The sequence below is a fragment of the Anguilla rostrata genome, chromosome 15 (assembly GCF_018555375.3).
Source record: "Anguilla rostrata isolate EN2019 chromosome 15, ASM1855537v3, whole genome shotgun sequence".
NCBI classification, from domain to species: domain Eukaryota; kingdom Metazoa; phylum Chordata; class Actinopteri; order Anguilliformes; family Anguillidae; genus Anguilla; species Anguilla rostrata.
The window spans coordinates 10,699,931-10,724,796 of record NC_057947.1 but is presented as its reverse complement, the minus strand read 5'-3'; the positions used below and the strand labels follow the sequence as shown (position 1 = coordinate 10,724,796).

The 24,866-nt window shown below is 47.4% G+C and overlaps 1 protein-coding gene across 1 annotated transcript; it reads right to left on the bottom strand.

Moving 5' to 3' along the window:
* Positions 1–1,516: 1,516 nt before the first annotated feature.
* ankar (ankyrin and armadillo repeat containing) lies at positions 1,517–18,296 on the bottom strand. The gene is made up of 23 exons (XM_064311118.1): positions 17,987–18,296; positions 17,127–17,756; positions 16,446–16,883; positions 15,850–16,013; positions 15,492–15,607; positions 15,209–15,389; positions 14,185–14,410; positions 13,254–13,455; positions 12,321–12,529; positions 11,542–11,646; positions 10,810–11,057; positions 10,057–10,225; positions 9,612–9,853; positions 9,006–9,159; positions 7,362–7,523; positions 6,475–6,581; positions 5,745–5,867; positions 5,038–5,196; positions 4,175–4,292; positions 3,915–4,024; positions 2,741–2,937; positions 2,587–2,630; positions 1,517–2,173 (listed from the first exon to the last, which is right to left on the bottom strand). The coding sequence occupies exons 2-23, from the start codon at positions 17,737–17,739 to the stop codon at positions 1,998–2,000; spliced, it is 4,263 nt and encodes a 1,420-aa protein (XP_064167188.1). The 5' UTR covers positions 17,740–17,756; positions 17,987–18,296; the 3' UTR covers positions 1,517–1,997.
* Positions 18,297–24,866: the final 6,570 nt, after the last annotated feature.

The following is a 24,866-nucleotide window of genomic DNA, read 5'->3' as shown; positions in this document are numbered from 1 at the left end:
CCTTTCCCTGATGGTAATGCCCCCATAACTGCTCTGGGGGGTCAGTAGTGCCCCTTCCCTGATGGTAATGCCCCCATAACTGCTCTGGGGGGGTCAGTAGTGCCCCTTCCCTGATGGTAATGCCCCCATAACTGCTCTGGGGGGGTCAGTAGTGCCTTCTCTGACGGTAATGCCCCCATAACTGCTCTGGGGGGTCAGTAGTGCCCCTTCCCTGATGGTAATGCCCCCATAACTGCTCTGGGGGGTCAGTAGTGCCCCTTCCCTGATGGTAATGCCCCCATAACTGCTCTGGGGGGAACAGTAGTGCCCCTTGTCTGATGGCAATGCCCCCATAACTGCTCTGGGGGGGTCAGTAGTGCCCCTTGTCTGATGGCAATGCCCCCATAACTGCTCTGGGGGGTCAGTAGTGCCCCTTCTCTGATGGTAATGCCCCCATAACTGCTCTGGGGGGTCAGTAGTGCCCCTTCTCTGATGGTAATGCCCCCATAACTGCTCTGGGGGGTCAGTAGTGCCCCTTCCCTGATGGTAATGCCCCCATAACTGCTCTGGGGGGAACAGTAGTGCCCCTTGTCTGATGGCAATGCCCCATAACTGCTCTGGGGGGTCAGTAGTGCCCTTTCCCTGATGGTAATGCCCCCATAACTGCTCTGGGGGGGTCAGTAGTGCCTTCTCTGACGGTAATGCCCCCATAACTGCTCTGGGGGGGTCAGTAGTGCCCTTCCCTGATGGTAATGCCCCCATAACTGCTCTGGGGGGGTCAGTAGTGCCCCTTCCCTGATGGTAATGCCCCATAACTGCTCTGGGGGGAACAGTAGTGCCCCTTGTCTGATGGCAATGCCCCCATAACTGCTCTGGGGGGTCAGTAGTGCCCTTTCCCTGATGGTAATGCCCCATAACTGCTCTGGGGGGGTCAGTAGTGCCCCTTCCCTGATGGTAATGCCCCCATAACTGCTCTGGGGGGGTCAGTAGTGCCCCTTCCCTGATGGTAATGCCCCCATAACTGCTCTGGGGGGGTCAGTAGTGCCCCTTCCCTGATGGTAATGCCCCCATAACTGCTCTGGGGGAACAGTAGTGCCCCTTGTCTGATGGCAATGCCCCCATAACTGCTCTGGGGGGTCAGTAGTGCCCTTTCCCTGATGGTAATGCCCCCATAACTGCTCTGGGGGGGTCAGTAGTGCCTTCTCTGACGGTAATGCCCCCATAACTGCTCTGGGGGGGTCAGTAGTGCCCCTTCCCTGATGGTAATGCCCCCATAACTGCTCTGGGGGGGGTCAGTAGTGCCCCTTCCCTGATGGTAATGCCCCCATAACTGCTCTGGGGGGAACAGTAGTGCCCCTTGTCTGATGGCAATGCCCCCATAACTGCTCTGGGGGGGTCAGTAGTGCCCTTTCCCTGATGGTAATGCCCCCATAACTGCTCTGGGGGGGTCAGTAGTGCCTTCTCTGACGGTAATGCCCCCATAACTGCTCTGGGGGGGTCAGTAGTGCCCCTTCCCTGATGGTAATGCCCCCATAACTGCTCTGGGGGGGTCAGTAGTGCCCCTTCCCTGATGGTAATGCCCCCATAACTGCTCTGGGGGGGTCAGTAGTGCCCCTTCCCTGATGGTAATGCCCCCATAACTGCTCTGGGGGGGTCAGTAGTGCCCTTTCCCTGACGGTAATGCCCCCATAACTGCTCTGGGGGGGTCAGTAGTGCCCCTTCTCTGATGGTAATGCCCCCATAACTGCTCTGGGGGGGTCAGTAGTGCCCCTTCCCTGATGGTAATGCCCCCATAACTGCTCTGGGGGGGTCAGTAGTGCCCCTTCCCTGATGGTAATGCCCCCATAACTGCTCTGGGGGGGTCAGTAGTGCCCCTTCCCTGATGGTAATGCCCCCATAACTGCTCTGGGGGGGTCAGTAGTGCCCCTTCTCTGATGGTAATGCCCCCATAACTGCTCTGGGGAAGTCAGTAGTGCCCCTTCCCTGATGGTAATGCCCCCATAACTGCTCTGGGGGGGTCAGTAGTGCCCCTTCTCTGACGGTAATGCCCCCGGTGACGGCTCCTTCAGCCGCACGGCGGGGCTGGCGGTGGCGATCCTGCCCCTGGCCCCGCGCGCCGGGGCCGACTGCGACCGCAAACGCCGCTTTTCAAAAGGCGCCACCCGGACGCCGACGCTGGTCGCACAGCGAGCACCTGCGGGGGGGGGCAGAGTCACTCAGACAGGGCAACCGCACACAAAAACTGAGCTTCAGCAGCAGGACACGCCCACGCCACTACTCTACCCCAAAGCCTTACATTCACCCCCCGCTACTGTCGTCCAGAGGAAAATAAATAGGATTATGATTAAAGTACAATATAATAACATTATATTATTATAAATAATAGAGACCGCACACAAATTGATAGTCCTTTTTTTTAAAAAAATCTTTGTTTTATCATGGCTACCACTCAAGGTTTTGCTCTCACCTTTCTCAAGGGATTATTGTTAAGATTTTTACTACCAGGTCAGGCTTCCAATTTAGAGGTGACGGTAACCTGCAGGAATCTACAGTTTTACCAACGCTCTACTCACGCAATTAAGAAAATAAAGAGGAATAAAAACCTACCTTGATTGTGTTGAGGGACAGGTGGGCCGCCATTTACTTCCAAACTGTTAATGGGGTGGGGGGGTGGGGGGAGGGGGAGTTATGTCAGCCACTTATGTGTGGTAATATTTGTACGAGACGCGTATGAATCTCTGAAATATGAACCGTTACACACCTCAGAGAGGGAAGCCCCACCAGCTTCTGTCGTCTGAAGTCAGCAGTGAAGACTTTCGATATCTTGGCGTCTTCGATGAGATGCTCGGTCAAGAGGTCGTAGGTGGCGGGGGCGTTCCGACATTTGACCAGCAGCAAGCGGTGGGCCTTGCGGTTGAAGGAGAGGTAACCCAGCGCACAAGCGGCCGATACCCGAACCTGGGGTACAGAATCACCGGTGAGCAGCACCGAAACCGCCAGCAGACACCGAACGCGATTCCATACGCGTACTCAAGACCTTCTCGATTCATCTGCTTCTGTGGCGGTATTTCTGCGGAAATGAGGAACTACATTTTTTCCGTGATGCTATTTTTCTTTAACCTTTTCTATGCTAGAAGGAAATCTCCAAGCCCTACCTGATGTCACTTCCGCCCCACAGCTGCAGAAGGATAAATATCGATGGTTGAAAGTGCCAAAACCCAATTAATGACAAACCTGCTAAACGCTATTCATTGGCCCGAATTAATTAAATAATACTGTAAAAGATGCCAGTCGAGGGCAATCTGCTGAGCTGTCAGATCTGAAGAGCAGGCAAAACCAATGCAAAAATGCAAAGCAATGAGGTTATGCTGTTTTAGCTCTTCATAGCGCTAACATACTGGCCCCTGGGAATGCAGGATCACAGACGACCAGTTGGGTTAAAGCAAGGCTAGCATGGCCACTTTTTAATGCAGCTGGTCACCCTCGAGCCTAGCACACAGCATTAATGACACAAACCTCACATGTTTATGGGAGACTGTACAGGGGACTGCTACGTGACTGTTTTAGAGCTAGCCGGACACCGAGTTGTGCGCTCTATTATTGTTATCACAAGGAAAGGTAGGAAAAACAACAAGGTGTGCCTGTGTGTGTGTGTGTGTGTGTGTGTGTGTCAGTGTGTATGCATGTGTGTGTGCACGTGAGCGTGTGGTGTGTGCGGTTGTGCGCGTCTGCGTGTACACATGTGCGTGTCTGTTTGTACAGGTATGTGCGCGTGCATGTTTATGTGCCAGTTCCGTATTGCTATCGTCTTGAAGGGAAATGAGAAACAGACCAATCACCGTCAAATAGGGGAGTTGAAACATGTTGTATGTTTGAAATGGGAGAGTAATACCTGTTCCTTAATAAGAAAACAGGTCCAGCTGAAACATCATTACCTCTTCCTCTTCTGAAAACAGGTGCGCGCACAGGTGGTCCACAGCTCCCATGGTAATGATGCCATCAGATATACCTGCCCGCGTGTGCGCTAGGCTAGCAAGGAGCTGCGCTGTAGCATAGACAAAATCAGCCTCAGTCACCGAGGACAGACACAAGCAAGCCTCACCATGCAAGGGCACTAGAACCAAGGGCCTACCTTGGGAGAACGCCCTGGGAAAGTATTGCTGTAGAGTGATGTATACGCCCAGGTCTAAATTACCTGTCAGTGTGACAGTGTCGGGGTGGCTCGACTGAAGCAGCTTCACCAGAACTGTGACCCCTCTTGCCGACAGAGCCACTTGGTCCATGTCCGTGATGACGTTGGCAAGTACGACGATCTGTAAAAAAAAAAGACCACGCCCACCTCAGGCCTGACTCACAGAGTAATGGAAGCGACTCCACTCAAAACCTTTTCAAGGCAAAGAAAATATGCGCTGCTTGTGCACATACCTACATTTACTTTAGCTGTTATAAGCAAAATCTGAGAAAAAGGACACATGGAAGGATGAACGGCTCACAAAATACCCCTCAGTATGTCTAATTTACACAACCAGTGCAGTAACGCAATAGCAGCTGTCCACATAACTTCAGAGAAATAAAGGAAATTAGATGCATTTCTCTTCATAAGGTCCCTCAGCCAGGTGCGGTACTCTGAGCAGGAGGAAAGGGTTCCTCAGAGGTACTCCGAGCAGGAGGAAAGGGTTCCTCAGTGGTACTCCGAGCAGGAGGAAAGGGTTCCTCAGAGGTACTCCGAGCAGGAGGAAAGGGTTCCTCAGCGGTACTCCGAGCAGGAGGAAAGGGTTCCTCAGAGTGCAGCCCGGTCAGTCATTAGGAGGTGGGCAAGCGTGTCATTCCACCAGGACCCTGCCTCGGTTAGGCCGTCCTTTCTAAACAGAGCAGCCGGCAAAGCCGGCTACGGGGATCCATGACGAGGGCAACAGTTTCGAAAGGCGAAAGAATGAGAAAAGAGTTCAGTATGTAAGATAGAAAAAAAACACGGCAGTTACCCACTCAGGCTCAGTCAGTGCCCCCCACGCACGCCCCCCCAGCACCAGCAGCTCGGGCGGACAGGGTCACAGGTACCTGAAATGCAGCCTTAGCTCTCTCCGCCTCGCTCTCCGACTGCAGGAAGGGCTCATACGTCGCTATGGAGACGCCTCCAGACTGCAGTATGAGGGCCTGCTGTGCTCTGTTGTTGTACGCAAACAGAGACAGAGCGTATCCGGCTTCCAGGCAGACAGTCTACAACACAAGCACAGGAACTAGCATTAGCCTCTGTGTGTGCATATGTGTGTGCCAGTGATACAGTGTTAGCCTGTGTCCAGTGGCACACAGTGACATACAAGCGAATGGGCCTGACGCCGCGTCCAGGCTCTATCCACTGCAATGCTAACAGTAATGCTAATGGTAGAACCACAGAGGCCTCGGACCTCAGACGTCTCTTGCGTCTGCAAGTCAGTTACCACAGATATTATCACGCTCTGACCCGACAGTGTAGTCTGAAAGATCAGCCACCCTTCTGTTAATACTGAAACATTACAAACTGATGCATCTTTTCAAAGTCACAGTTTTAATGGATGTTAGAATCAGTGGGAACTCATGTTACCAAAGACCAGAGACCAAGGTCTCTCTGCAATTCATAAAAGGGAGCATGAAATACAGGAGTCAACCATCTGGTTGGTATATTAATATCCATGTCAATAAACACCAAACTTATTGGTTAATGACCAAAAATACAGTGTCCCAGTGTAGTGTACTTGAGTGGCTGAGAGAGAGAAAGGGCAGTATACCTTGTCTTGTGCTTGCAGGAGCTCCAGGACGTGAGCGTAGATGAACTTCATCTGGTCTGAGAGCAGAGCCAGTAGCTCCTGGTTGCCCAGAGTAACACAGGCCACGGTTTGCACTACCTCTACCTGTGGATCCAGCAGTACAGGTCAGCTAACACAGTCTCAAAAGAACACCTGGATCCTGCAGTACAGGTCAGCTAAAACGGTCTCAAAAGATCACTAGGATCCTGCAGTACAGGTCAGCTAAAAGGGACTGAAAAGACCATTTGGATCCAGCAGTACCGGTCAGCTAACACAGTCTCAAAAGATCACCTGCATCCAGCAGTAGACGTGAGCTAACACGGTCTCAAAAGATCACTTGAAGCTAGCAGTACAGGTCAGCTAACATGGTCTCAAAAGATCACCTGTATGAGTTTTATAACAAGGTCAGGCATTAGATGAGACATTAGAAAATAAAAATAGAATTGCACACTTAGGCTCCAAACAGAATTTTATCATTTAATTTAACCACAAGGCTGTTTTCACACAGTTTTGACATTTTGGCACACAGTTATGATGAAGATCTACAGATCTGCATGATGAAATAAAATGTTCAAAATCTTTGGGAGATAAATAAATATGTGAGATTTTAATCCTCATTTCCTCATGGGGCACAGTGACTCTACACCTTACGCTAAGACTATATGTGAGTGTTCATGTTCATTCTCTTACGGTGATTAAATTAAGATTTTACCTTGACCTGCAGAGATTCGTGATATTTCAGCAACTCCATCAGAGTGAGCATGGCATTCTCCTCGGAGATGGCCTTCTGACTGTTTGAGTTGCTTGTGTGCGCTACTCCTGAAAGCAAAAACGTGATTCTTACACTTTGAGAACTTTCAATTATAGGATTCAACCTGACATGTTTCCAGAAAATTATGACTGTCTATAATGAATCACAGTGCCCCCATATCCCTGTGCATTATGGATCACAGAGCACCCCCATATCCCTGTGCATTATGGATCACACTGCACCCCCATATCCCTGTGCATTATGAATCACACTGCACCCCCATATCCCGGTGCATTATGAATCACAGAGCACCCCCATATCCCTGTGCATTATGGATCACACTGCACCCCCATATCCCTGTGCATTATGGATCACAGAGCACCCCCATATCCCTGTGCATTATGGATCACACTGCACCCCATTCCTGTGCATTATGGATCCACTGCACCCCATATCCCTGTGCATTATGGATCACAGAGCACCCCCATTCCTGTGCATTATGAATCACAGAGCACCCCATATCCCTGTGCATTATGGATCACAGAGCACCCCATATCCCTGTGCATTATGGATCACACTGCACCCCAATCCTGTGCATTATGGATCACACTGCACCCATATCCTGCATTATGAATCACAAGCACCCCATATCCCTGTGCATTATGGATCACAGAGCACCCCCATATCCCTCTGCATTATGGATCACACTGCACCCCCATATCCCTGTGCATTATGAATCACACTGCACCCCCATATCCCGGTGCATTATGAATCACAGTGCACCCCCATATCCCGGTGCATTATGAATCACGGTGTAGCCCCAGGTTGTATTTGGGGTGCAGACGCACCGATGCAGAGGGTTCTCAGGGCCTGCAGCACACACAGGAGGGTGCGCTGAGTGGTGCGGGACCCCCGCAGGAGACGCACCAGCGGGGGAACCCCGTTCTCCCCACACAGGCCGTCCTGATGGGCCCTGCAGTCCTGAGTGAGAGCTACCACCGCCTGGCAACCTGCAACACACACACACACACACTGTTACAGCCTGGCAACCTGCAACACACACACACACACACTGTTACAGCCTGGCAACCTGCAATACACACACACACTGTTACAGCTGGCAACCTGCAACCACACACACACACTGTTACAGCCTGGCAACCTACAACACACACACACACACTGTTACAGCCTGGCAACCTGCAACACACACACACACACACTGTTACAGCCTGGCAACCTGCAACACACACACACACACTGTTACAGCCTGGCAACCTGCAATACACACACACACTGTTACAGCCTGGCAACCTGCAATACACACACACATACACACACTGTTACAGCCTGGCAACCTGCAACACACACACACACACTGTTACAGCCTGGCAACCTGCAACACACACACACACACACACTGTTACAGCCTGGCAACCTGCAACACACACACACACACATGTTACAGCCTGGCAACCTGCAACACACACACACACACACTGTTACAGCCTGGCAACCTGCAATACACACACACACACACACACCAACCTCACACACACACACACACACACACTGTTACAGCCTGGCAACCTGCAACACACACACACACACAACACTGTTACAGCCTGGCAACCTGCAACACACACACACACACACTGTTACAGCCTGGCAACCTGCAACACACACACACACACACTGTTACAGCCTGGCAACCTGCAATACACACACACACTGTTACAGCCTGGCAACCTGCAACACACACACACACACTGTTACAGCCTGGCAACCTGCAACACACACACACACACACTGTTACAGCCTGGCAACCTGCAACACACACACACACACTGTTACAGCCTGGCAACCTGCAATACACACACACACACACACTGTTACAGCCTGGCAACCTGCAATGCACACACACACACACACACACACACACATACACACACACACACACACACACTGTTACAGACTGGCAACCTGCAATACACACACACACACACACACACTGTTACAGCCTGGCAACCTGCAACACACACACACACACACACACTGTTACAGCCTGGCAACCTGCAACACACACACACACACTGTTACAGCCTAGCAACCTGCAATACACACACACACACACACACTGTTACAGCCTGGCAACCTGCAATACACACACACACACACACACACATACACACACACACACACTGTTACAGCCTGGCAACCTGCAATACACACACACTCACACACTGCTACAGCCTGGCAACCTGCAACACACACGCACACACACACACACATTTTATTACAGCCTGGTAACCTGCAACTCACACACACACGCACACACACACACACATTTTATTACAGCCTGGTAACCTGCAACTCACACACACACACACACACACACATACACTTTATTACAGCCTGGTAACCAGGCTGCAGTACATTCCATATCCACAAGGTTGCGTTAGAATGCCTTTTCCTGAAGAGTGCTGGCTTACCCACGTACTGCATCTTGTCGGATGAAGACAGGAGGAACTCCAGAATGAAATGGTAGCCGATGTGCTCGGCCATGAGCCTCTTCTGCTTGTGGGCGTGGCCCCCCAGCGCCCAGAGAGAAGCCGCACCCTGCTCCTTCACCTCCGCCTGGAACACCTGGAGGTGCCCCGTACAGAAAAGCCATGCATGGAAATATACGCAAACTACATGTAGTTTAATAGATCTGCTTATATTTTACATCATATATTCATATACATTTCAAATATATTGTCAAAATATATTTAAATATTCAAAATCGGCATATTTATGACATATATTTACATATATTTAATTGTAGTAATATAGTAATATTTTAAAATGTGCACACAAAGAGTGCGAAAAGAGTATACGAATACTTAAAAATATATTGAAATAAATCTTGTTAATGTATGCATTTCTTAGATATATTACACAATATATTTAAATAGATTTAGAATTTCCTGCAATGTGTTACATTTCCATTTGGGACAGTAAAGTTTAGCGGCGAGAGCGCTGCTTGAGCTCAGACTGCAAAGCGTTTAGCGGAGCCTTAGCGTCTTAGCAGCGGCTTGGGCGAGCGTTCGCGGCACCTTCAGGAGGCGGAGCAGGTGCTTGGCGGCGGACTTCTTCAGGAAGCGGGCCTGGATGGCCGGGTTGTGCTCGGCGACGGTCTCCAGGGCCCTGGCGGCCCGCACCTGCGCCGCCAACCTCCTCCCGCGCAGGATGCGCACCAGCGGCCCCACGGCGCCCGCCGCGCACACCGCGTCCTGGTTCCCCCGGTGCCCCAGCGCCAGCTCCGCCAGCGCCGAGCACGCCTCCTCCTGCAGCACCTCTGAGGGAGAGAGCCAGCGGCCGGAAACCCGCCCCAAATTAGCGCCCAGCAGGAAATTTAACACCGCCCTTCAGTCTGTGCACCAAAGCAGTAACCATCAGGAGAACAATGGGCCTGTTTCAGCTGGCCTGACAGGACTAGTCATGTGAAAGGGGAGAACTTTAATGGTGTAATCCTGGTGTGGGCGGGATTTGACCTCTAACCTGATTTGAGGGTCAGGAACTCCACAAGCGGCGGTATCGCTCCGGCCTGGGCCACTGCGCTCTGGTTGCCCGGGCTACGGACGCACAGGGCCCGGACGCACCTCACGGCGTTCACCAGCACGTCCTGCAGGTCGGAGTTCAGGAGCCGAACCACGGGGACGACCCCGCCCTGAGACAGGCACAACGACACACCTGTGACACGCCTGTTAGCAGCGGGGCGGATTGCGATTTTGCACTGCGACAAATACAACTGGCTGTCGCACACTAGATTATGTTAGCTATTGTGACATCATCATATTTAAACCCTGAGCCAGTGGTTGATGCCCACTAGCGCCTGATTGGCTCACAGCCTCAGGATGGAAAAAGATGTTGCGGCGAAGATGGTGGGGAAAATGACAATACACATATTTGATAATGGAAGTCAATGGAGATCAAGTCCACAATTTTAAGTCAGATTGCAGGCAATCAGGAAGCTTACTGGACATGCGCTGAGACCAAATAGTCTTAATATATCGATATTAGTATTGAAACAATAATTGAGCATTAAGCAAAATAATGTTCTTGCGAACTAACTCCTTTGTTGGTTAAATAAGACCTACTGAACAGCACATCTCCAGGGGCAGCCCTGATTTACACTGACTGGAATGAAATGTACCATTGGGTGCTCAACATTCTCCTGGAGGTCACATTACAGCACAGCCCAAAGGACCTGACCCCATCCCCTCCTGGGTACCCCAGCTTGTTGGGCCTCACCAGCTGGGCGATGAGGGCCTGGTAGGCCTCGCTGCGGGTCGCCAGGTCGGCCAGGATGACGGCGCAGCGGGAGTGGAGCTCTGGAACGCGGGTCTCCAGGAGGGTCAGCAGGACCGGGACCGCCCCGCACCGCACCAGCTCCTCGCACGGCTCCGCCCTCTGGGTCATGTGACACAGCACCGCCGCGGCCGGGCACTGCAGGACCCGCTGCTCGCCGCGCAGCAGACCCAGCAGGGCGGGGACGCCGCCTGGCGGGAGGACGACCGGACGACCGGACGGACAGAAAGAGACAACGACACAGAGCGAGAGACATAGGCAGGTTGTTCTTTCTTTGCTTAGTAAGCACTAGTTAGCACAGCTCATGTCCTCCAAAGACCCAACAGAAAAAGGTCAAAAAAGTATTTTTGGACATAATACAAGTGTCTTTGTAAGACAAAAACTGTATCAGTGAAAATACTGAGCATACATTTCTATTGAATGTTCAGTGTAGTGTAGGTTTCAGCACAGCAGAATATGGTTCTTAAGATTAAGACCAGACTCACACCCCTTACAGTGTGAATACCTGAGTGTTATATTATCAGTTTATAGTTCATAGCACGGCGTGTGCTGCTATGCTTACTGAAGCAGTAACTTTGGAAAACAATGCTTGCTAAGCTCCAGTTCTTTGTCCGTGACACTGCCCCGCCCCCCACGCCCCTACAGAAACAAACGCGTGGGGAAATCGGTAATTACCGGCGTTCATAATGTCCTTCCAGAACGACTCCACTGTCACGCAGAGAACCTCCATGCACCTGACCGCCATCTCCCGCCGCTTCTGCTTCTCGCTGTCCAGCATCTCTGTCAAAGCAGGCGTCAGCAAGCAAGAGCACTCCAGCGAGTCACTCTCCACTTTTACGGTCACCTTCAATTCAGTGCGTTTCTATGGAGGCTCGCCACAGCGAAAAAACAATGTTGAAACGGCGCGCACGCTGGCGTATAGATACACCTTCAAATCCGCCATACGTAAAAGCGAAATGCTTCCAAATACAATATACATCGATTTCACTTTGAGCACATTGCATTTTCAATTATTAAAAACCACTGGAATAGAAACCATGTTCACTGACATGTTACCTTATATCTTCGATTTGTTTTATTTCGTCTCTACTCTAGAAATCATTCAATGGACATTCTTAACTGCAGTCAAAAAGTGCCAGGAACTCAACAGGCAGGAAATGACATAATTCCCCCCTGAGAACACAGTGGTGAAGGGCAATGTGAGATAGGCCCCTCCCCCCCGAGAACACTAAGGTGAAGAGAAATTTAAGACTGGCCCCTCCCCCTCCTGAGAACACATTGGTGAAGGGCGATGTAAGATAGGCCCCTCCCCCTCCTGAGAACACAACGGTGAAAGGCGATGTGACATAGGCCCCTCCCCCTCCTGAGAACACAGCGGTGAAAGGCGACGTGAGATAGGCCCCTCCCCCTCCTGAGAACACAGCGGGGAAAGGCCCTGTAGCACAGCGGCGTACCGACGAGCAGGGCCCAGACCGGCAGGTCTTGCAGGCCCAGCTGGACGAGGTGCTTGAGGACCCGCGTGTGGAAGTAGAGTGCGGCCAGGTGGACGGCACCGTTTCCTTCGCTGTCCTTCCCCCTCCAGTCCGCCCCCACGCAGAGCAGGAAGTCCAGCGCCTCCAGCGAGCCGGAGGACACCGCCAGGAGCAGGGGCGAGGTGCGGTACCTGCCACAGGTAAAAGGGGAGGTTCTTAAATTCATATAAGGGATCAGCAACGTGATCAACAAAAATGATTTTCCAAGGTGATTTGGGGAAGGAGAACAAAGGGTCACAGTTGAAAATGAGGCAAAGTGTTGCAGCCATTAGGAAATGTGTTTTACAGAGAGAACCATCATCGTGAGGACCAGCTTGCTAGCTCATGTAATAGAGGCAGAGACTCTCGGGCTCGGTCTTAACACACACACGATAAGAAGCCCCACTCACTCTGCAGCACACACACACGATAAGAAGCCCCACTCACTCTGCAGCACACACACACGGTGAGAAGCCCCACTCACCCTGAGGCACACACACACACACACACACACAGTAAGAAGCCCCACTCACTCTGCAGCACACACACACACAGTAAGAAGCCCCACTCACTCTGCAGCACACACACACACACACACACACACACAGTAAGAAGCCCCACTCACTCTGCAGCACACACACACACACACACACACACGGTGAGAACCCCACTCACTCTGCAGCCACACACACACACACACACACACACACACGGTAAGAAGCCCCACTCACTCTGAAGCACACACACACACACACACACACACACACGGTGAGAAGCCCCACTCACTCTGCAGCACACACACACACACACACACGGTGAGAAGCCCCACTCACTCTGAAACACACACACACACACACGGTGAGAAGCCCCACTCACTCCGCGGCGGTGTGCGTCTCCTTCAGGCCCGGGTGGGTCCTGCAGAGCGCCCGGAGGCAGGCCACCTGGCCGTAGTAGGCCGCGAAGTGAACGGCCATCCAGCCCCTCCGGTCCGCCAGCCTGCAGTCAGCCTGGAGAGCCAGCAGGCAGTTGAGGGCCTCCAGCGACCCGCACTGAGCGGCGAGATGCAGCGGGGTGACTCCTGCCATGCCCCCCCCCCCCCCGGAGAGCCTTCATTAGACCTGTCTGATCCAACGGCAACATCTACACCCGCGTTCCTCAACCCTGGTCTTGGGGACACACTGTGTGTGTTGCTTTGCGTTCGAACCTTAGTAACTGTATTTGTATCTGTATTATACCGAGCTGCTAATTTTTGATTTGACACAAATTGTCCTTATTTAGTCTTTTTACGTCTGTTTAAAGGCAATTTAACATGCCAAAACAGGCTGTGTGTACACCCTAAAACAATTAGTTCTCCATATTCACATCCCAGGAATTTCATTTGGTCAGACTAACTTATGCTTTCATTTACTGTGCTGTATGTAGCATATGGCAAATAATGGCAATTGACAGAGGTTCCATTTTAAATTGATTTCAATTACGAACTGACAGGTGAAATCAGCATGGGAACCTGAAACCATCTGTGTAAAATGAAAGAATGATTTTACTGACAGGAAATGCCAAAACCTGCATTGTGTTAAAATTGTGTTACAATTTCAACAATCATAATTGATCAAGAGATTCCAGCCTACACATTGTTTTTCCAGGACCTGTGTGTGTGTGTGTATAGTATGTGTGTGTGTGTGTATACAAAGTGTACTGTAACTGTGATGGTGAACCTGTTGCTGTGAGTGTGTGTGTGTAAGTGTGTGTGTGTGTGTGTGTGTGTGTGTGTGTGCTCTGTGTGTATACAGTGTGTACTGTAACTGACCTGTGCGAGTGAACCTGTTGCTGTGGGCCTGGTCCACATTGACCCCAGCAGCAGCCAGCTGACAGAGGATGTGGGCGTGGTTTCGCACAGCGGCGTGGTGCGCGAGCGAGTAGCCCAGCTCGTCCACGGAGCACAGGTGAGCGGCGGAGTTCTTCCGGCACAGGGAGTGGAACGCCGCGGACAGGCCGCGCTCCACAGTGGCCTTCAGGCCAAACTCCAAGCCACTCTGACCAGGGAAGAACCGCAACACATCACCCAAAGCGCCGCAACACATCACCCAAAGCACCGCAGCACATCACCCAAAGCACCGCAGCACATCACCCAAAGCACCGCAACACATCACCCAAAGCACCGCAACACATCACCCAAAGCACCGCAACACATCACCCAAAGCACCGCAACACATCACCCAAAGCACCGCAACACATCACCCAAAGCACCGCAACACATCACCCAAAGCACCGCAACACATCACCCAAAGCACCGCAACACATCACCCAAAGCCACTCTGGCCAAGGAATTAAACTGCTAAACATCACCCAGGCCACTCCAACTAACAAATCAAACTGCAAAAAACCATGCGCATTCTTGCCAAATGTGTGCACCTTTAGCAGTATTTGTTATTCTAAAATTGGTTTGGGACGTTTCTAGGCGTGCCACACTTTTCTGTGTGGGGAGTGGTGTGGCTACAGAGCCTGTGGTTTCGGATACAACTTCAGCGGAGTGTTTGTAGCTAGCTAGCTAGATACAACAAAGCGGAAAGAAAATCCAACAGGGCTCGTTCAAGAACTACAGTTATTGCTTTTCCTCGGTGGAAAATGAGTGGGCGGGGTTGAAGACGAAGGAGGAAACTTCTTAGATTGTAAACACAGGGACCACAGCAAGGCAAAACATCCTGCATAGTATGCCTTTAAATTCACACTTGGCATAATATGATCAGTTCCAAACCACCAGGATTTAAAAACAAGGATCAAAGATGAGAGAGAAGCTGAACAGTGTGCTTCCTGATTTGAAGTTTCCATACCTTACACTTGATGGCATTTTTGTATCCAAATATTTTTTTAAATTGTTCATGCAACTGAATGTCAGTTAATGGCAACCTCTTTGCCCTGAGAGCTTTGATGACTGAACTCATGGCCTCCCACCACTGAATCCTGTTGGCCTTTGCGTACAAGGCCTCCAGGTCTATGGCGATCACATTGTAGCTGTAGTAAACAGAAGAATGCAGGTCACAAATGGCACATCTGGACTCCATATTGCATGATCTGCATGCACACAAAAGGGCACTTTGACGCATTAAAACTTGCCATTTCCCAGCGTACTCCCGAACAGGCACTGGGAAATGCTGCCTGTAGACGGCGTTCTGGGACTGCAGGTCGATCAAGTGATCCGCTGCAAGATTCTGCAGAGCTGCATGGGCTTCCTGTGTGTTTAAAAAAAGCATTTTACGCTTTAGAAGAAAAGAAGACCGAAAATATTCAACTACTTGGCTGGGCACGCAAAGCATTTGGTAAAATATATACTCAACTAAACAGTCATTGGGGTCACTGATTCAGAAAAATTGATTTCAAGCTTCAATTAGATTAACATTTCCTTGTGCCAAAGTGTTGATCTTTTCCCAAAGCACATTCTCAGAGCCCTTGAGCGAAAGGGTGGTACTCTCACCTTTATTTCTGCAGAGACCTCCTCCAGAGGAGGCGTCCCAACATCAAACTCGATTCCACCGTGCAGGTGAAAGTACTCGTCCTGCTTGTGCGGAAAATGTTTACAGGTGAACTCGGGTCCCAGGAGCAGAGGGGGAAACTCCCGTTCGGTCTTTACCTTCTCATCTACGGAGCAAGCGACAAAGGTAACCCTTATGAACAAATAACCTGTTCAAAAACCACATGTGAACACCCAACATGAGAAAAGGACACGTGAACTATAAAAAATAACCATACTCAACAGACGAGAGAGTGGAAAAAGGTAACCTACGCTATTTAAAGTCATATGTTTTGTATTCACGTGTGAAAATTGTAGTTCACGTTTTACAAAACGTGAAAACGTGAAATTGCAAGTGACTTAATGTGACATATTTTCACATGTGGAATTTTTTATACACGTGAAAAAAGTCAGTCACATCATGTGAAAATGTCCAGTTCAAAAAATGTTAAATTCACACGTGAAACTGTGATTTTCATGTGTGAAAAGGCTCATTTTACGTCAAGGGAACAGTAGGTGAGGACAGGAACGGGAGCACCTGTGGCCACCTGCTGACAGACCTGAAAACGGCTCAAACATCAGAGACACGTCAGGTATCTTCATTTTTTTCCTCAGCCCGACCAGGAAGGGCACGAGGAAAGCGATGAGCCGGAGGTAGGCCAGGCTCTGGCAGGTCTCGGCCTTCCTCTCCAGGCACTCTCTCACGAGCTTCTCCTGAAGCGCCAGCCGCTGCTGGAGCCTCTGGTAGGCGGGCAGCTCCAGCCTGTCACGGGGGACCCGCACGGCGCTGGCTACGCCGTAGGAGCTCCCGAACACAAACAGGTTCTCGTGCTGCTGGCAGGACGACACGCAGGAAGCCAGCTTCATAACGATGTCCTCCGAGTACTGGGAGAAGAGCTTTTCTTCGTCGGGACTGTTAGGCTCATAGGTTGGGTCTGCGTCAGCATCCTGGTTGTAAATGCCATGGTAACATGGCTCCTGGGAAATATCCACCAAACCTAGGAGAAACAACGGACGTCACCAAGTGCAAGATCAAACTGCCGATTTATGACTAGAGAAAATAATGGCACATTCAGCTAATTTAACACATCCCTTAGGCTCACCCATAACTGCATTAAGCAAGACAGCCTTTATGATAATTGCACAATTCAATTAGACTCACACGTTGCATCTTGTAGTATATCACACACTGCATGGCGTAAATTCACCTACCTACATAATACTGTGTTATTATTTCTTACCTGCCGTGAGAAACTCAGAGAACACGTCCTTTTGAGTCTGAGGTACGCCATTAGCATCGACATCCATGCTGGATCGCCACAGTTCAGAGAAGCGCACGCGATTATCTGCTGGCATGACGGCGCCGTGCCACAGGCCTTTCATGACGTAGTCTATGTTTATCAATATCTGTCCGACTTTTGTATCATAATAAGCTGGTGTCAGCTGACAGGACGTACTCTTGTCAAAGTTGGGTTCAAGGCTGATAAACGGAAGCTGGTTGAAGCAGTATATCCCAACAGTGAGCTCCCTCACAATTTGCTGGACCACTTTGTAATCGAGGGTTACTCGGGGGTCGGCGGGGGTAAGAATAAGCACGTTTGATTGTGCGAAATTCCTCATTTGTTTTATAATTCCAGGAGGAAAATCCACCGGTATGTTGAAATTGTCACTGCATAGCAACCAATTACAAGTTGTGAGGCTCAGCAATTCCTGGATCTCACTCCTGTCGTACCTCTCAAAGAAAACGTGAGCATTCCTTTGCGCCGTCAACGCCGCCAGACTAGCCTGAGCGTCCTTCTCGTCTTCATCATTACGGTACTTCGGTTTGCGGCTGGAAATCAGAGAACGCGCCATGGATGCTGTGCAGCTTCCTGAAAAAGTTAAACATGGAAAGAAAAAAAACTTGGAATAGTCAGATACGGAATAGTTTCTTCAGTTATGTAGCTTAGATAAAAATAAATTCTCAAAGCTTGCTAACAATGTAATAATTGCATTATAATATAATTGCAAATGCAATAAATCTAACTGAGATTATACAACAAATTACGAAAGCAGCGCTTTCTTTAAAATGCATTTCATGTTTGATATAACGGTATCTTACCTGTTTTTCGGGCGTTCAGCCAATATCCGTTTTTTAACGCATTAGATTGTGCTTTATTTACACATTTGCACGTTTGGTCTCTTCGTGAGACACTGATTTGCGAACATTGCTTGTCTGAATCCAGATTCCTGCGCACAGTAGCGCTTAGCAACCCGAGACGCTGGGTCGTGGTTTCACTTTCCACGTGACCTCTTTTATTCTTTCACAGTGTGTACACTAGGTGGAGATATTACAGTAAAAACAGAAAATTTCCTTAGGTTTACAAATGTGATTTTCTAACGGCTGTTATTCGGTCTGCGGGATGTTTATCAAGGCTGCAGAGAGATGTTGAAATTAATCTTCCAGAATTTCACCAGGCTTCATTCTACCTGCCAGAGTAATCCTGCTCAGTCTCTAGATAGGACACCAACCTCCCCTGGTAACTGTTGGAGAACAAGTGCTTGTGTTTGGCGAAGTAAAATCGCTTTTTATTGTTTAATTATGTTTTTCAAATTCCAGTGCTTTCATTAAGAAATTGTGGCATAAAAATGGAAATCGACCGATTGGCTCAACTGACACAATAGTTCAGACACCTCAGTGGTTGCCGAATTTCCATGAAAAATGCTTATAATAGTGAATAACTATGGGGGAAGCACACATAAGCAGGTAATTCTCGATATTGGGAAATTCAGTTGAAATACAACCCTGAACTTTGCGTTCCTCCATCTCACGTGGAGCACACTCTTGCATCTCATGAACAGATATTTGTCAGCAGCCCATTTAATGGGAATTCAATAGAAAAGCAACCCTCTGTATGCACGGTGCATTCTTCCATCACAGGAAATACATTATTCAACATTCACATTTTTTGTTGTTCAGTGAAACAATATAATGTAAAATGTAAACTCATTTATTTGAAGTTTAACTCAAAACTAAATAGTTCATTTTTGAATTCTGTTGGTAGGTTTTGCAATTATGATAAGGTAAAAGGTTTATGTTTCGAAATGCACGTGACATGGTAACTGCAGCCTTTGCAAATGACCACCCCCCCCCCATTTCCATTTTATTCCTGCTAATTTCCACATATTCCCTTTAATTCCTGTATATTCCTGTTAATTCCTATGAAAAGTTTACACCCCTGAATATTCCCAAATTTTTGTAATTTCCCATGATAAAATGGCAGCAGTGTTGCCAGTGAAAACCCTGTTAATGAAGGGAAACAACTGTAGAAATCCTGTATAACTTTATAAAACTGTATAAATCTTGCTACTTCATGGGTTGGCTGTTAAATAATGAACTACTGTCGTGATTCTGACTTTGACAGTGTTTGAAAAAAACATTATTTAAACATTATATAAAAAAATACATTTCTACAAACATTTTAGTGTAAAAATACAACTTTTTTACCGTGTAGCTGAAGCAAAGGTGGAGGGGAGGAATACTTTTAGACAACAAAAGTGTTGGGAGTATTAGATGGACAGGGAGAGCCAGAGCGTGAATTCTTCCAGGAGAATGGGGAACCGAAACTCTTTGTGACACTGCCATTAAATTATATTTCTTTTGAACACATTTTGTATTTTTAGAGACTGCCTTCAGCTGACAATCCAAACTGGAAGGACAGAGGATCACCTTACAGTGATTGGAAGGTGTGTGTGTTTTTTTTTTTTAGAGTGGGAGAGATCAGCTGACTCTCTTTAGTCGTCTGTCTCTTAAGATTTATTGAAACATTTTTTGTACCTGTAAGCTACCTGTGAGTGATTATACAATTCCGGTAGTCACGCCAGTGCACAGATAAGGGTGAGCCGAAATAGCAATAAAAGTAAGCGAGTCCAAATAGACATTTATACTTTCTTCTAATAAAAATACTTTAATTTCAATGTGTAAGTGTAGGAAATTTGGCATCACGAAACAAGTAGTAAAATTGTAGATTGAATTAATGCATTCCAGATATTTTTTCTGTATTAGTAACTTGTATATTAATCTACTTTCTTATCTGAAGATTGTTAATTGTTAACTTGAAGCAATATGTAATGTTTTCAATTTATGTAGAAAATTGGAATAATTATTTCAACATAAAGCAGAAACAAATAACTCAAAATAAACTGGTGATAAACAAACAAGTGAAAGGATATTTATCTTGCAGCAATATAGATTTTTAAAAACATCATCATCAGCTTCTTACGCAACCAACATCAGCTGCTACCAACAAATACGGTTTGTCAGGATCTATTAATGACATGTCAAACAGTTGCCAAAGTTTGCTTCCAACACCCTGGATAGATGGGAAATATGATAGCTGAGGGATTTCATGTCATGTTCTTGGGAGCACACACACACACACACACACACACACACACACACACATCTTGCATCCAAGGCATTTTCTGAAAATAGTTAACTAATGTCCTAAGGAAGATTTATGTACTAAATGAAAGCAGTTCTTGTTTGAACTGCTGGGGGTATGCTACAATATTACTAATCAATTTCATTTATAATTTGCAAATTCATCTATCTAGACTATCATTCTGCAGGCATAAATTCTGCTGAAGTATTACTTGCAACAAAAACTATTGATGAGCAAAATATACCCACAAGGTTTTCATTTATACTAAACCGGTTATTTCCACACCTTACGCAATGATAGAATAGGTGTATCAGAAACCACGAGGCTTCCCTGCACTTTGACTGAATTTGGCCTGTAGTTTCGTCAGAACGGGAACTTTTCTCGCAGTTGCAAAATTCAAGGACTTTGACTTTACACCTGTTATTTTAAATGTTTGCTTAACCCTCCACTTCTTTTACCCTCTCAGCAGCAACTGTTACCATAGCAACAGGGATGCAGTGTAGCCACGTGAGTGAGTTTAAAGGTTTCCTCAGGTTTCCGCTGCCCTGTCTGTCCTGTCAGCAGTCTGTGATTGGTTGTGCAGGCCCATCATGCTCGCCTTGCGTGTTCACACCGTTATACAGCACACCTGTGTTCTATAACCTGATGATGTCATTGGTTACTCGATGGTGACCTCTTGAGCTGCAACAGTTCTCCTACTAGCAGTCCAGTTTTTAGGAAAATGTAGGTGAAGATCGCAGCAGAGGCACAGACAGCCCAAGGCAGGTCGATAGGTTATGCACACAACTTAGTCCTCAGCAGATAAGCTCGGCTGTGGCATTGATCTAAAACACCTGTGCAATGTTTGTCCCCAAAGTCCTCAGTTACCGAAACTGCACTTGCATACGGGGGTGGGGGGGGCGCACTGACTATAGTTGATTTTTACTTTCTCCCTCGTTGCCTGACACTCCCCTCCCCATTCCTCCCGCCCCCACTCGACTTGGATGAAGTCCTAGACGACTGCCCTTTTCACCTATGTGTGTGTGTGTGTGTGTCCGTGTCTGCATGCGTGTGTCTGTCTGTGTGTGTGCTTGCGTGTGCGTGCGTGCGTGCGTGTGTGTCTGTATGTGTGTGCGTGCATGAGTGTGTCTGCATCTGCGTGTGTGTGTGTGTGTATGCGTGCGTGTGTGTGTGTTTTCCCCGATGAACATGCCATAATGCCTCAGTTATCATATTTCCCATCAATTCCCTAGAAGCAAACTTTGACAACTGGCTGACAGGTCTTAACAGATCAATAGATCTTTACCACATCCAGTTTTTATTGCATAATAAGCTGATGGTAATATAATTTCTTAAAATCAAAATCACTTCAAGATAATTAAATATTCCTTTGTTATTTGTTTGTTGAAATTGCCATTTTCAAAAAGATTACCTGATGTCGAACTTCAAAATTCTGGCAATCAATATAAAATATTTGCCATGTGGATTCCTTTAGAAAAGCAAAAATACATGAAATGGCTCATCTCAAATACAGCAATGTTACAAAATCATTATTACTGTTTAGTCATAGGTCCAGTGATGTGTGCTGCTATGTTCAGACTTTTCTAGTCCTGTGATATGTCCACTTAATTTAACTTGTGGTCATTTACCCATGGAAAATTAGCACTACCATTAGCACTGGTGACCAGATCTATTAGTACACGAGCCTTACTATATGACTGCCAACATGTCAAAGAAAGGCCTCTTATAACTTGCCCTTTGCCTTCACACAGACACTGCAACGATTGCTTGTGCTTATGGGGAGAAGCGCAGATAAGATGTCCTGAAATGAATCCCTTTCCAGGTCGTGTATCAATAAATAAAGAAGATGACATTGGCCCAGGAATAGTGTTCAAAGGACCGGATGAAATTACCATCAAACGTCATCCATAAACATAAAAAGCCTTGACTGCCCGGTGCCAAGTTTGAAAAGAGGCTTGGGAGGGCTTAAAATATTTATGGCGCAGGTCCACCAAATTGCCAGTTGCATCAACATGGCATAAAAATATAGCAATAACTGTGTTTATGGACCCACTTCTCTCTGGTTGTAAAGGGTTGAACAATGTCATATATCATATAAGGACACGTACCAGGCCTGACACAGAGATGTCACTATACAGTGAGCTGATGGTGTATCTGCTGATAGCAGCAGAATGAATTCTGAAGTGTAAATGAGCATCTTATCTGTTCAAGCAAATGCCTCCAAACCCATTGGACAGCACTTCATCCTACAACAAGACAATGATTTCAACCATACTGCTTAAGCAACAAGGCAGTTTTTAATTAGCAGCTTTTCATGAGTTCTGCTTTGTAGGGTGAATTGTCCCCATGTTTATTTTAGTTCCAGAAATATTGCCTTCTTTGTCAGTTTTTAATTTTGTTAATTAAATCACCGTTTTACCATGCCACCTGATTCATGTCTCCTGCAGCTCTACCCCTGGGTTCACCTCTCAGTTTAGACCTGTAACAGTTTGATGGGATTTATTTTTTTTTTTGATCTTCAGCGAGTGAAATGCATGTCTAGTTGGATTCAAGTCAGGCGATTGACTTCGCAAGAACTTTCCACTTTACGGGGCTGAAAAACTCCTTGGTTGCTTTTGCTGTATATTTTGGGGAATCGTCCTGCTGCAAAGTGAAGATATATAAGGTGTTTCTGTACACTTCAGAATTCATCCTGCTGTTGGCAATACTAGATTTTGCATGTTTTAATTATGACTTAGGTATAGATGGTGCTTTGTATGCGTGAGTAACTTGGCACGTTTGTACATTGTGAACGTTTTTGTTTTTTGGCGAGTTTGTATGGAGCTCAGCAAAAGAGGGGAAAGAACAATAATCAAAATAGATTTCCCTCGCTTCACTTCTAAACATGTTTCTAAAAAAAACTGTGAAAGAATATAATTTTTTTAGAACAAATGTAACCGAATTCGACAGAATTCGACTGCAGCAACTTCAGTGCATGTAATAGAATTGGCAGTACATGAAAAGCCGAGGAAATCCCAATTTAATGTTAGCCTTTAACAAAATGATTAAGTTAGCTAACAGCTAGCTCGATGTTTCTTTAATTTTTCCATATAACGACTCTGATCGTTGATCGGCAACGACATAACATAATTGTTTGCCTGACTGGCCATAGGATTTGGGCTCCTAATAGCTAAAAAGCAATACGGTATTCTTATTTTATGCTATTAAATTGGCAAAGACCTCAGAATTTGCATTTACCGCCAGTCAAATTAGAGCGGCCGCTTTCACTCAAAAAGGGGCGGGGGCATGACGCAAGGGCAAAGTACCCGGATAGGTTGCTCTCAATAGAAAGAATGAATCTGGGAAGTTCCCGCCCTCAAGCGCTAGGATTGGCCAGGTCAGCTTGTCAGTCAGCCTGCCAGGAGTATGGAAAGAGAGAAGTTGCACCAAGGATTAACGTTATAGATATCACAGATGTAAATTTGATTAATTGCCCAGTCACATACATTTATATTTTTACTATCGTTCATTTAGTCTTTAGCATGAAAGTGAGACCGATGTTATCACCTTAGCGCGAAAGTGAAACTGATGTTGTCACCAGTGCTGTTGTAGTGATAAATGAATTTACCTCAGGCTCGAGAGCATCTAGTCTGAGGTAAATTCATTGATCATGAATTGAATTGAATAGCTAGCGTTCGCAACTAAAATGCCGGCGTCCACAGGTTATATTGATCCACCCAGGCGTTACTAAACTTTGCAAAACAAGGTAATACTGTTTAATCTCTGCATGACAATAACCAGCACTTGTATACTACATTTGATTCTACAGCTATATTAATTAGATAAGAAAAGTTGGGTCAACATTATCACTTGCATTCAAACTCAGAAACATATTTGGGTTCGAACCTGAGCTAGCCCACTAATTTGCTACAGTTACACGTAAAGGGCATCACTGCAAAATAATGATTTCTTGCGATGGTTTATTAACAGATGGACGTGATTTCTTACGATGGTTTATTAACAGGTGGACGTGGAGAAGTAGCAGAGTAAAGTAAGACATGTGGCTAACATAAAAAAGGATTATTTTATGGTCGTCTAGTGCAGTTGTAAGCAAACGCCATAATGAAATCACTACGAAATGGGATGCCTGCATTTTCTGACTTCGCACAGGTGGACCGTGCGCGATGAGTCGGAGCTGCAATAGGCCTCAGAAAGCCAAGAGGCGCCACCTCCCACCCCAGTGACCATAGACTGTAGCCCCTACTGTAGCTTATTTAGTGGTCCACAGTAATCAGGAAGTGACGCAAACTGTACCTCATTGGTCCACAACAAATATTATAACAGTGCCCAAATGAGGTACAGTTTGCGTCACTTCCTGATTACTGTGGACCACTAAATAAGTGGCTTTGAAAAAAGACTTTGTATTTTGACCGCATTTGTACCGTAGACTTACATGGAAATCGGATATGGAAACACCTATACTGGAGCCAACCGCAGTGGCGCTAGTGAGAAACCAGGAACAACAAGACCAGGAAATGAGCTTCAAAAACGAAGACTGGTTTTGGCCGCTTGGTGGCT

What these genes read in the sequence shown, in the direction of transcription:
- ankar (XM_064311118.1), bottom strand. Translation starts at nt 17,739, where the DNA reads ATGGCGCGTTCTCTGATTTCCAGCCGCAAACCGAAGTACCGTAATGAT. An exon ending in AAAATGCCATCAAGTGTAAG is followed by an intron (nt 14,411 to 15,208) that starts GTATGGAAACTT and finishes TTCCCTGGTCAG; the next exon opens with AGTGGCTTGGAGTTTGGCCT. An exon ending in AGGCCCTCATCGCCCAGCTG is followed by an intron (nt 10,226 to 10,809) that starts GTGAGGCCCAAC and finishes TGCCTGTCTCAG; the next exon opens with GGCGGGGTCGTCCCCGTGGT.